Source organism: Lonchura striata, chromosome 1, assembly GCF_050655825.1.
Source record: "Lonchura striata isolate lonStrDom1 chromosome 1, ASM5065582v1, whole genome shotgun sequence".
In the NCBI taxonomy this organism is placed as follows: domain Eukaryota; kingdom Metazoa; phylum Chordata; class Aves; order Passeriformes; family Estrildidae; genus Lonchura; species Lonchura striata.
Window position 1 is genome coordinate 28689767 of NC_140703.1, and position 12996 is coordinate 28702762.

General features: G+C 39.0%; 1 protein-coding gene across 4 annotated transcripts in view; it reads left to right on the forward strand.

Annotated features, from left to right (window-relative positions):
- SLC22A15 (solute carrier family 22 member 15) overlaps positions 1-12996 on the forward strand; it is a 47550-nt gene that overhangs the window by 827 nt on the left and 33727 nt on the right. For 3 of the 4 annotated variants that reach the window (XR_014952897.1, XM_021548849.3, XM_085572082.1), the window contains exon 2: positions 11869-12081. Coding sequence is in view for 3 of the 4 variants with exons in the window: in XM_021548849.3 (XP_021404524.2) it covers positions 11869-12081 (213 nt within the window). In the remaining variant the exon portion in view is untranslated. Of the gene's footprint in view, positions 1-1357; positions 1465-11868; positions 12082-12996 lie in introns of all 4 variants that reach the window. The other variant, XM_085572101.1, reaches the window with a different exon arrangement.

Here is a 12996-nt window from a genome sequence, read left to right on the forward strand (position 1 = left end):
CTGACAGGTGATGTTTGCTTATGGTGTTTTGATTTGCCCTGCCTTAACTCCTAGAATAGAGGGGCAGTGTCTCTGCATTAGGTATTGGATGAGGCCCTGCATTTTGGGTGGTCAGGTTTGTGAAATACAAAGCTGCAACTCTCTTAAGTTTCATGATAAAAGTGGAGTCCAAAGTAAGCAGTAGAGTGCTGGAAGAGAACATTCTTCTAGTGCTCTAGAAGAGACAGACTCTCTCTGGAGGGAGAGTTTCAGAGACTGCATGTGCAAATGATTGCTCTGCAGCTGTGTTTGTTGCCTTTCAGTTTTGATTCATCTTTGTGCATATTCCTGTGAGGACAGTGAAGGAAGACAAGAATAATACGTGTAGCGTCACAGTCACGTGTAGGACTGAAGTATGGTATGAATCTCACAGAAGTCTGCTTTACCCCATGTTAGCATCAAAAATTTCATTGTCATGAATTCAGCTAGGCTGACAGGTGCTGGCTTACTTCCACTGTGGAAATTTAATAGTTGCAGGAAGGAAGAGGGGAACATAAATGTCCTCCTTTCTCTGCTGACCCATATTTTGTACTAATCAAGAACTTTAGTCATGGGCTGTGAGACTGAAGATGTCTTCTCCTGGCAACCCCTACTTCCCCTAGACTGACCAAAATATTCAGAACCTTTATGAGATGACCAAAGAAAAGTGAGATGCCCATACCTGTTGGATGGGAACTCTATACTTGATTGCAAAGTTATGATAAACAGCAAAAGCTATGTAGGTTTCTATTTCCTTGTACTTTTTTTTTCTTTTGTACTGATTATACTTTCTTTTATAGCTGATTTATTCCTTAAAATTAGGCATTGATTGTTCTGCTGGCCAGCTGGCTAGAAAATGTATGTATTCACTGAAGATTAAGAATTAAGGAAGCAATAGTTACTTCTTCTAGTGCTGGTCATGTTCTGGAATGAACTGCAAACCATGACAAGTGCTCTGTGTTTCCAGAATTTTTAGTATGGGTCATCTGTTCTGTAATGTTTGTGTTTGTTTTGTTTTTAATGGATTAAATTGCATGGGAGAAATAAACAGAAGGATCTTTGCAAATCCTGGAACAAATTCATAATAACTGAAGAAGGCATAATAGCAGGTTAGCAGGTCTGCTTTTTTTCTTCTTATCTTTAATTCTTGAGCTGTGCCAATGAGTATCATTCTCTGACTGGTAAGCTTTCTTTACTTCAGATCATGCAGGCACAGGAGTCTGTAAGGAGTTTAGATGTGAAGCTTGTTGTCTTTTAGTTCATGAGTAGATGTGGATTTATTCATCTGGTTCCTGCTTGGGTGGTTGATTGCTTTTTGTGTTCCTTTATTGGTGCCAAGTTACATAATGTGTCACTGGGATGTGCGAGAGCAAGAATGAAGGCAGGTTCCACGACTGCTGTTAATCTTTTGTCTTGTTTATCATCCTTTGGAGAATGGACCTCAAGGTAAGTAATATCTCTTGTGTGTATGTGATGTAGAATGTAGATCAAGGTAATTATGGGCTCCTGTAGTGGATTAGATGCAGCACTTGGCAGCAGAATGAGAGCTCCTGGTAGTCTATATCACTGGCTGTGCCATGATTATTCCATTTTGTTGCTAGTTTCCCTGTCCATTTCCATGTGCTCCCTCAGCTGGCCTATATTTTTATGTTGGCCTGTTGATATAAAATTATTTCTGTATTTTTAAAGGTAAGAATACCCAATGCGTGAAAAATATTTGTCTGCTGTGTCCCTTCATCTTTGTAGCCAATATCCAGAGCTTAGACTGTGCTTTTCCTTCCCAGTTAGATTCCCAGCAGGTGCACTTGCTTTCCTTGTAGGCTTTTATGCTTTTGCATCTCTGCATGTTATTAATCTCCTTGAGTTTCATACTTTATAAGTATTTTCCTTCCTTTTAGTGTTTTTTTTTAAATACAAATTTCTACAGTAAGCTCCTTCCACCAGGTAGCCTTAGTGATACGCCAGTGTATCTGGTCTCCAAATTCTAATCACAGACATAGTTTAGTTCACAGAACTTTGAGTCAAGCTCTACCAAACACTTCTGGCTGTAGGGGTGAGACTTTCCACTTGAGTCAATTTTCAGGTACTTGATATGAGGAATGAGCTTACTGGCATTCTGGCAAAAACCTCCAGGTTGTTTCTAATTAGAAAAATGTTTTTTTTATGTTAAGTGTGAGTCTTGTGGTCTTCTTTCATCCTCCCTGATTTCTATTATTCCTCTGCTACCTGCTGCTCTTACACATTAACCTGCTGAGTTGTTACTATATCAAGGTATGCCCAGTTTATTCACTACCAAGTTAATAGAAATTTGGAAGATTTTTAGGCATATTCTGTAGCAATGGTTGCTAACTTTATAATGGACTAACAACAGCTGATGACAATAGAGAAATGCTTTTGCAAATGACATGGAATTACAGAAAGACTTATGTGAAGAATGTGAATATTGACTAATGATGTGAAATTAAGGCTGGATTAGTCTTGCATTGCTAGTGTATCTTTAAGAAAGTGAGGAAGACACAAAGGGAGCTGATAACTCTTAAAATACTTAGGACTTTATTTTGAGCTTTAAGTACTTGATACGTGTTGATTACTGGAAAGGTTGTCGCAACCTTTTGAAGAAATTATGCTCAAGTACTATTAAAGAATAGTCTTTTGGTGTTTAGCGTGTGCAGCAACATGAAACAAAATCACACACCTTGATCAGATGCTTGAGAGCACACACATACTTAAAAAGTTTCTTTGTCTCTTGTGGTTCAGCATATCTGGTTGAACGAGTCTGGCCTGTGCTGGTGAATTGGAGCTACAGGATTGCCCAAGCCCAAACTGAGAATGGAAATGTGCTCTTACTGTATTGCTACTGAAAGGCTTTAAAAAATGGTAAAATTTAAAAGGGAGTTCTTGTTTGCACAGCTGAAAAAGGTTTTGCTTTAAGTTGAGGAATGTGCATTGCACAGTAATATGGATAATTTCCAAGGGTGGTTGTTCCCATCCATCTTAGGAACTCCTTACTAACTGAAGGGAGGATGTAAAAACAGTTAAGATAGTTACATCAAGTTGCTTGAATTATACCTTTGCCTTAAACTGTGTGTGATGCATTGCAGCTGTAATGAGTGGTGTTGCTAACATCACTTTATTGTTGACAACAATATCATGTATGACTTATGTCATTACAGTATCCAGTGCAGAAAGATGGTTTTTAATCATCCCGTCTGCCCAAATGTTTTGAAGGAAAGCACATTCTGGGGCATGTGGTTTAGGTAAGGCAGATTAATTCCAAATCTCTAGAAATAATTCAGAAGAAATAATGTCTGTCTGCAGACAGCATGAAGATGTGATTACCTATGTATTCTTGCTTAACTGTTTCTTGACATTTCTTATCTATGCCCTGTACATAATCTACCTCTTTTAATGTCATGAGGCATCGCTCTGTAGTTGCAATGACAATAATGAAATACTTGGTCAATGAATCTTCTTTTAATACTTACATTTGCTTTTACACTTTACTTTGAACCAACCAGAATTGATCATACATTGAACAACTTAATCCCAGTCCTTGATGATGTATACTATTTGGACTTTATCTGAATAGGAAGAGCAAAACAATTTGGAAATGCGATGAACAATTTAAAGTTAAGAAAGGAGAGGGATATTTCACAAATGGCATTACAACTCTGCTATAGTGTGCTGCAGTTTTTCCGTGGGCATAATAACAGGTATGGTGTTTACCCAAAGTTACTTGCACTGTAACTTAGACACAGGTCAAGTACAAGTGTCTGTAAGGTAAGTGAGCAAGGTAGCAGATATAAAAAGAATCTTCAGAATTTCTGTGTAATAGTTTTTGCGTTTGATTACCTCAATGTTTGGGGTTTTTTCTCTATGTGGGAGAAGTATGAGTTTTAAGTCTCTCCGATTCTCAATGAAGCAGTTGAAGAGTGTGTGCCAGACATGTGCAACCACTTCCATGGAGGAGAGGTTTCAAATGTGGCATGAATATGGATATAAAAAGTAGGGACACAAATATTTTTCTTGTGGAAAGCTTTGTATCCCCATGTATTTTTGTGCATTGTATCTTACTCAGAACATGTTTATGCTGAAGGATGGTGATGCTTTCCATATAAATAAGATGAATGCTTTTAAAGTACATGCATCACTAAATATAAATCCTTGTTCTGATATAGCATACTCCTATTTGGGAGGACAAATAAATGAGGTGGGTGTGAATATGTAAGCTATTGATGCATAAAGATGTGCCACTACTCATTTAGCTAAGAATATTTCCATCTGAAAGTTGATGGAACTACTAAGTGAAGGCAAATCCTATCATTTACTTCAGTTGGATGGGGGAAATATTTCAAGAAAAAGAAGTAATTCTTCACGTGTGACATTTGATTTCAGTGGTGCTGATGAACAATCCTTTGTCTCTTTGTCTTTCTTTCAGATCCATAACTAATTTCCTTAAGAGAGACAATCACCTGCCTTTAATGTTATTACATTTGTAACCTTAAAAATATGAATGTGCCTGCTGCAGACACTCTAGTATTTTCTGCAGAAAACCCAAAATAACAATGCTGGGCTGTAACATGCCTTAGTAGCAGTGGGGTCCTTAACTCTCAGATATAGCGCAGAAGTCTGGATACTAACAATTGCTTTCTTACTGATTAATTTTAAAAAGCTAACTTGCTTGCTGTTTGTTTTTTTCAAAAAGAATCCCTAGTGGAGAGAAGTTAGGAATATGAAATCAGCTGCCTAAGCCTTCATCTTCCCTTAAAGTTATGTTGTTTCTTAATCAAACCAGTGCATCATTCTCACACATTTATGAGTAAATGCAAGAGTATGGTCAGAGCAAGCTTGGGGTAGAGAAGAAATGTGAACTGTAACTTCAAGACTTTCTCTTCCTTAGCTGTATCTGAACAGCAAAGCACATGCAATTGAGCTCATATTTAGGTGTTTTAAATGCCAGTTTCTGGATGTTCTTGCTCTTCTAATGGTTGCAGCATTCACTCTGACACTAAACCACACATTCTGTGCATGTCTATCTGTATAAACATCTCTACTCGGCTTCTGCAATTTAACTTACAAGGCTGACTTCAGCTTCTGTGCAGTTCAGTCCAAGAAGATGCCTGTTCAATGTGCTGTTGTGAAGACCTTAACAGGACTACTGCTGATGGGCATAGCAAGAAGCATGAGTTTTGGGACAGTCACAGAGCAGACATTCTGAAGGCTTACTAATGAGGGAAGGTAGCAGTGTTCTGCCTGTTTAAAAAGAAAAAAAAAAAAAAAAAAGCAAACCAAAATCCAACTTTCCATTTTTTTTAAAAAAGGCTACATGGTGTGTAGAGTGAAGTTGTCAGAAGGAACTTGCTCTGTGGCTCTTTACTACAGCTGTGGCTGAATACCTTGATTTTTGCAGAGTCTTTAACAACAGGGAATGGAAGATGACTGCAGGCACAGTGTCAATAGTGATTGTCATCTTTGTATGGGCTGTGGGTAAAACCTAAATAAATCTTTTCTGATTATTAATAATAAAGTTGTTATTGCATAGTATTTGCATTGCAATGGTATTTGGACTCAGTGGGAGCCGAAGCAATCCCATCTTCTGCTATTTGCCTTTCAGTCTGGCAAATCTAGCCCATTTGTCCTCTAAGCACTCTTGAAATAGTAGCCTGAGAGTTAACAGGCATAATTCTACTGGGTAGCAAACACTATGGATTAAAAATATTTGTATTATGACACATTATCTCCCCTTCTTTCCTGCCCATGTGTACACACAGTCTATAACTTCCCATGTTTTGTAGGCAATAAATTACCTGTATTTTTCCACTAGCAATATCAAGGCACTCCTCCCTGACATGTCTCAATTTTAGAGGCTCTAAACTCCTTTCCTTTGGGGTGAGAGAATTAGTAGGTGTGTAATTGAATTCAGAATAGTTGTTTCCCACTTACATGAGATAGTTGCTCTTAATTTCTGGTAAAGTTTTGTGTTCTCAAATGTCTTTGTTATTTTAACTGGAGCAGTTAATATAACTACTTCTTTAAGACAACGCTTGTGTATTGTTTACATTAAGCACAACCTGTTTGCTTTTTCGAAGTGTTAGCCTGGTGGGACTGGAGTCCCTCTGGAGCAATAACATCTGTTTTCTAGGTCTTGCCTGTTTACAGTATGATCTGACTGGGTTTGCAGTTTAACGTGGTTAAATGTTTTTTCCTAATCGTGGTGGGCACAGTGTGAAAGGATGTTAAGAATTTGCCTTGGAAGGCTCGATGAAGGTTTTGAGATCCTTGTATAAAGAAAGATGGAGTGAGTTGTGTGTATAGCTTAATAAAACTTTGTGGTGTGATGTTGAGTTACTGGTATCTTAAAAATACATAAATACCAGAATCCTTTAACATATTTTAATTTGTAGACCCTTGACAGACTTCCTCCTGAAGAGGTTATGCCCTTTTACAGTAAATTTAAGAGTGCTGAAACAGTTATTTAATTCTTAATTATTTTTCTGAGCATCTTTAAGAAATAATTAATGGAATTCTGAGGCCTGTAGGCTGTAAGCTGAAAAATCAGTGGTTTAGCAAGTTCCACAATGAAACTAGAAAAACATATTTTTACAGTTCCGGAGCATCATGTTGCTCTGAAATAGTAGTAAACAGGGCACATTTTTCAGTTTAAAAAACCCCATAAACAAAACACAAGTAGATCTTAATTGCTTATGCTCAGACAGGTCCTTAAAATGAATAAATAAATGCAAGGAGCTTATACAAATGTCAGCACTGTCTTCTAGTTTGGATATTTAAACAAAAACTTTGGAAGCAATAAATTACCAAGTTAAGTACTTTAGCCAAGGATATGCTCTTCTTATAGTTTTAGCAGAACTGCCTTTCTGATACCAAGATGCTCACCCAATATTCCTTGGCAGTGTCCCAAAATGTCATGCAAAGATGAGGACTTTAATCTCTTAATATACTGCCTGTGACTTTTTTTTAGCCAACATGGGCTGGAAAGTACAGAGAGAAAGAGGGGCAGACAAAATAATAATACTTGTGGAAGCAGGAATAAATTCTGCCTGATACTTGTCAGCCCACAGTTCCTGCTTTTTTTTTTTGCCAGCAGTTGCTGACTTTTTTTCATGTTACCCTCTAATATCATTGGGATGGTCCACTCCTGGGCTGCTTTGCATTATATTCATACACTGGAATAGGAATTTACAGCACTTCTTTGCTTTATTCTTTTCGAAGTCCTTTTCCTCATAAGAAGAGTGGAGTGGCACTTTTGATGTGAAAATATGTGGCAGGTATTTGACTAAGCAGTTATGGCACTTGATTGCACAACAATGTAGTTTGACTTCCTTAAATGTTCCTATTGAAGCAGAGGTAGCATTAACAGTGCTTTTTGTAATTTTGGTTCTTTAATTTACCAGTCTGTGAGCTTTCTTTTTGCCTTGTGTTTCTAAAGGCATAAAAATAACACTTCCAACTTGATTATTCATGTTCAGAGACATGTCAGCCTGTAGTGTGAGTGAGGGTGCAGTGTTCTTGTGGCTCTGTCAGACAAAGGTATGTACACAGGAGATATTGCAGAAAGCTTGTACAATGAAGGTATTTGCTTTTCAGACACCAAACACGTGGAAAGTAAAGCAGCCTTTGTCTGTGTATGGCAGCAGTCACCTGGCTCATGGACACCCAGGCTGAGCAGGAGCAACAAACCCCTGCTGCTGCCACTGTCCACCAAAATAACACTGAGCATGAAACAGCTGAGAAGTGTGTGGGTATTTTGAACAGGAGAGGGAAGCTAGAAGGGCATTTTCCACAAACCTGTAGGAGGTGAGGCTCTAAGAGTTGTAGTCTTCTGTGTTTGTCTCCATTGTGGATGTTACAGAATTTCTAGAATGCAGTTATGTAAGGTTTTTGGACAGAGTTTGGACTTTATGCTGGGAATTCTGGAGGCCAGCAGTTTCAGGCTTTAAAACTCTAAACTGTGTGGGTTTTGTCTATTTCTCTGTGGAAACCCTAAGTTCTTTCAAAATATATCTCCGCTCTGTCATTGGTAAGTCAGATGCAATAACCAGCAATGGTTACATTCTTCATGGGGAGTATTTCCTGTCAGAGTGGGTCTGGGCTTGCTGAGGAGCTGACATGTCATGTCCTTCTGCACATGGTGATTCTTCACTTTAACTATAACAGCTTTTCCTTCTGTCTTATGGTGTTCTCCCTCTTCCCCTTCCACCAGGAAGGGAAGGATACTTTAATGGAGGAATGTGTTGTCAGCAGCAAATAACAATATTGCAGCAAGAAAAAGTTGTAGGGCTTATTTACATAGGAGCTATTGAGGAGGAAAAAATAATATGGATTTAAAGCCAAATCACCCTTTGGAGATGACTTGGAGCACATGAGATCATCAGATTTTCAAAAATGAGGTTGCCCTCCAGCTTTTCAGCTGCTTGTCATGGGTTCAGAAGAAATTGCTCGAATCCTGAACTGTAATCATCTCTTTATCAAAAGCTTCTACCAGAGCAAGGTCATTCATTGTTCTTCCTTAATTTCTGTCCTTCCTCAGGGTGCAGTTTTAATGTTTCTGTATTCAAAAGGTCAGAAGTTTCTGTCTTACTCATTATTTTGTTCGGCAATGAATGCTTCAGCTGCTACTTGTCTAGAATGACCAGGCAGGTTGGGAATTGCTGATGAGCTGACTAAAAAAGGTTGAAAACTCCTCTTCCTAGAATTGAAGTCTTGCTTTTGTTTTTTCATTTGTGCTTCATAATGGGTAAATTATGAGGTCTAAAAGAGTTTCTTAAATTATTTTTATGCTCATTTCACTATACACAATGAAACTTCAAATTCATTCTCCCCCTTCCTTGCTAGTCTTATTGGAGATTCTATATATTTCTTGGATGTAGTTTATTATGAAAAGAAAAATCCGAAAAGCTGGTCACTTCTATTAATATTATTTTTAAGCTAATTTCAAAATCTGTTAGTGAAACAGCTTTGACTGGCTAACTAAAATCCCTTCTACTTAGCAGGGAATGTGAAAGTTTACAGATTACTAGGGCATTGCCTTTTAATAAATTCCCTTGCATCACAGTCTTCTAATTTAGGCAGACTATAAAATTTTAACCTAGAGAGAATATTAACAAATAGAAGAAACCTCAACTAACGGAACTCTAAGCATCTCATCAGCAATGATTAGGAGCTTGTGCCTTGTCCCCCTGTACTTGGTATTTATCTTGATTAATACAGATCAGTGCAGGGAATTTGGTAGGGAGCTGTTAACATCCATATAGAACCAATTAAAACGTTTTATGAACAGGAACTAAATACTAAATGACATATATTTGACTTCATTTGGGTTATAGAACAAATGTAAAATGAAGGGCTTTGTTTGCCACAGTGCATATAATGTAGTCATTTTATATTTTATACAATTGTTATATAACATTTCTATTTGATTTGTTACTGTTTTATGTTGTTCACCAGTCTGCACAAGTATGTTGCTGTTAAGTGCAAGCATTTAGAATTCTTAAGGGAGAAATCTTAAGATTCATTAACACAACTCTAACTTAAATGAAAACTTTATTTTGTAATTAAGTGTGGAGTTTCCTTCACCATGTTTTTAAAATCACTTTTAGAAAATGTTTCTGACCTTTAGAATTGTCAATGAATTTTGGGGGGTGTTTTGTGGGCTTTGTTTTGTTTCCACAATGAAATTAATAGGATTTATTGTACCTCTTACCCAGAATACAAGGCAGGTGCCCACTAGAAAGGAGAGTTTTGTGTCAGCAATGACTCAGTGAACTTGAGTATAGAACAATACTCTTTGATAATATCAAAACACATCTCCATCTTCATATGGTTTGCTGATTGTACAGATCAATTGAAAGTGTTTCTATCTTTACGATATCCTTAATTGCTGCACCCAGAAGGATGTCAAAGGCTGATTGTTGGGCTTTTTTATTGGAAAAAAAAAAAAGTGTAGTGTTCCTGCATGTGCCTGTAATTGTTTATTTTTTCTATTCAGTTTTCTGTAGCTGGTTTCACCTTGTGCAAAAATGAAGAGTGTTGTGTTTTCCTTCTTGAAACCAAATACCTTGAGGATTTTGTTTCTTGATCTACTTCAATTATATGCTTATTATTTCACAAGACAAAAGCAAGGATTTTATCAGTTAGTCCTGGCACATACTTGTCTGAGTGAGTCAGTGTAGGGGGATGCACCACACATCATGACCTGTAATTCTCATTCTCTAATTTCAAGCTCATTCTTTCATTCTCTAATTTCAAACTGTTCTTGAGAGTATTGTATCCACACATCCCTAGCAACATGGTCACTCAGGTTTTTAATACCTCTTTTCCATGTGATCTTAGTGGTTGCCTTCTTTTCCAGATAAGTTCTTTTGCTTTTCATTGTTGTCAATCTAGAAGTTGTTCTTAAACTCAGATAATAACAGTTAACTGGTTTTTTTTTATTAATTTCTTCTGAGATTTAGTAATTTTAATGGAAAAGTGAAAGATAATTATTTTAAAATATATTTCTCTACCTCCTGCCACTAAAGTAGCAGCTTATCATGTAGAATACAAAGAGGAGCTGATGGGGAAAATTGCTTCCATGTAATAACTCAGGGTTCTGTTTTAGTTTAGTAATAATTCTCATTTAGATCTGGGTGTAACTCCAGCTGCTCAGCTGTTGTACAGAACAGAGCAGTATTATCTGATGTATGCATCAGAATTCAGAGGTCCTCAGGCTGCTTTTTTGTACCTATGGTTCTCCCAGTTTTGCGAATTATTTGTGAAGCAGTGTTCTGAGAGAACGCACTTCTGTAGGTACCTTGTTCCTGAGAACATGGGGAGGAGATGCTGGGAGCAGAGCAAGGACTGCTCAGGAGGTACCTAAGTAGGGTTTGACTAATGGTGAAGTATTAATGAGGGTTTTTTTATGGAGGGTTTGTTTGTTTTGTCAGGAACCACTGTGCTGAGTTTAGTTCCTCAATGAGGGCTTGAGATGAAGCAGTTTTATTTGGAGAGTGTGTGGGGCCTTTTGTCTCTCTGAAGACTTTATGATCCATCTTCTCATGTGGAATTTGTATCACTTCTATGTTCAAACAGGTTTCAAATAATGGGGTTTTAAGTGGTAGTTGTAATGTGACCTATGAATGTTCTTCTCAGCAAGCAGCAGCAACCCAGCTATAGACCAGGCTTGAAATGTCTGGGTTTCCAGCAGTTTTATTTATTCTTTCCTAAAGAAAAGTGACTGTTGATCACTATTTAGACCTTGTGTGTGTCTTTAAATATGTAGGTATATTAAAAATGCATGTGTGTGTTCACATGGTTGTCTCTGTCTCTTCTAAGAGTAAAACAGGTCCACAGAAGGTAGAAAACCAGCAAAGAATTAATTTTGTCAAAACTGGGAAGGATTAGATATGAAACCATGAGGAGGAGATCTAGTCCAAATACCAAATCAGAGGAGTGAACAACACAGAAGGAAGGAGAGCATAGGAGAGTAATATATTGCATTGAAGAATAGGGGTTTTCTCCTCCTTAGAACATCTAATAGCTTTTCCTCCATCCATGATCTGTACCTGCTATGAGTGGGAGTTTGGAGCTGTCTGACTGAGGGAAAGGTGTCAGGAGGGAAACTCCTTACCTCTCAAATATCCAACACGTAAAAGATGCAAGAACCACTTTGTTAAAGCTGTAGTTCTTGAGTGTGTGCCATTTGGTAGACAGGGGCTACACACAATATCTCATAGTGGTAGAAGGCAAATACAAGAATAGGAATATTTTTAATACTGATTCCATCTGGCTGTGGAGGAGACATTGCTTGGATTCAAGCTGAGCATCTCTGATGTTTTTTGTCTTTCATGCCAGCTCTATGTGGCCACAGAAGCCATCCTCATCGCATTGGTGGGTGCGACTCCTCCCTACCACTGGGATCTCCAAGGGCTCTCAGCTAATCAGAGCCATGGCAACCATTCAGTGAGCGAGCAGGGAGCTTTTGGGGAATGGCTTCTGACTGCCAACGGCAGCGAGGTGCATAGGCACGTGCACTTCGGCAGCAGCTTCACATCCATAGTCTCTGAGGTAAGTCTGAGATGTGTTTTGCAGCCTCACGTGTTAGTAGTAAATCTTTTGGGAGAGGTCTCCTTGTACTGCTTTTTCCTTGCATACTAATGCATGTTTTGATTAGCAAATGAAACGTGCTACCTCCACTTAGAGCCCAAGCTAGCTTTATATTGCTGTGCAGATCTTGACCTGTGTTCTGCTCCAAAACTTCCCACCTTTTCTGTGTGGAGGTTACATATTGCATCCTGCAGCCTGGTTCCACATTTGAGCTGTGCCGCGCTCCCGCCCCGGTTCCCTTTGTCTCAGCCCCGGCTAGCTCTCATCCTGGGGCGAGGGCGGGCGATGGAGGCACCCTCCGCCGCTCCCAGCTGGGGTTTGGAGAGTGCCTTTGTGGGTCCCGAGCAGCGCTAGCAAGCCTCGCGGTGGTGAATGAAGAGCGGATCCTGCTGGGGGCTAAGTCCGAGTTTATTGTAGCCCAACGGGGCCAAATATCCTAGAACGGTGCCAGCCAACAGGAACAAGCACAAGGTGCTTGCACTGGCTTATAAACTGTAAGGGAGGGGTATCCAACGACCAATGGGGATAGGGATAGGGGGTGGCTCCGGGATGGGGGGATATGGTGGGGTCCAATGGGGGAAGGATATGGGGGGAGCCCCAGGTCCTCGCCCAATCACCCGGTGCCCTGAGTAGAAGCTTCTGGATGGATGGGAAGGGGCACCGAGTGATAGACAAGGCACCCGGGGGGGGTAAAATGCCTCTTTCAGGGTGATGGATAGATACTGGGAAGGCGGGAAGGGCGGACAAGGCGGGAAAACTGGGGATAAACCAAGTTGCACACGGGGGTACAAAGGAATAAACCAATACATAATACAGGGATAATAAAACATATACATAACGCAACTCCACATCTCCTCCTTTTTTTGTTTAAAAAGA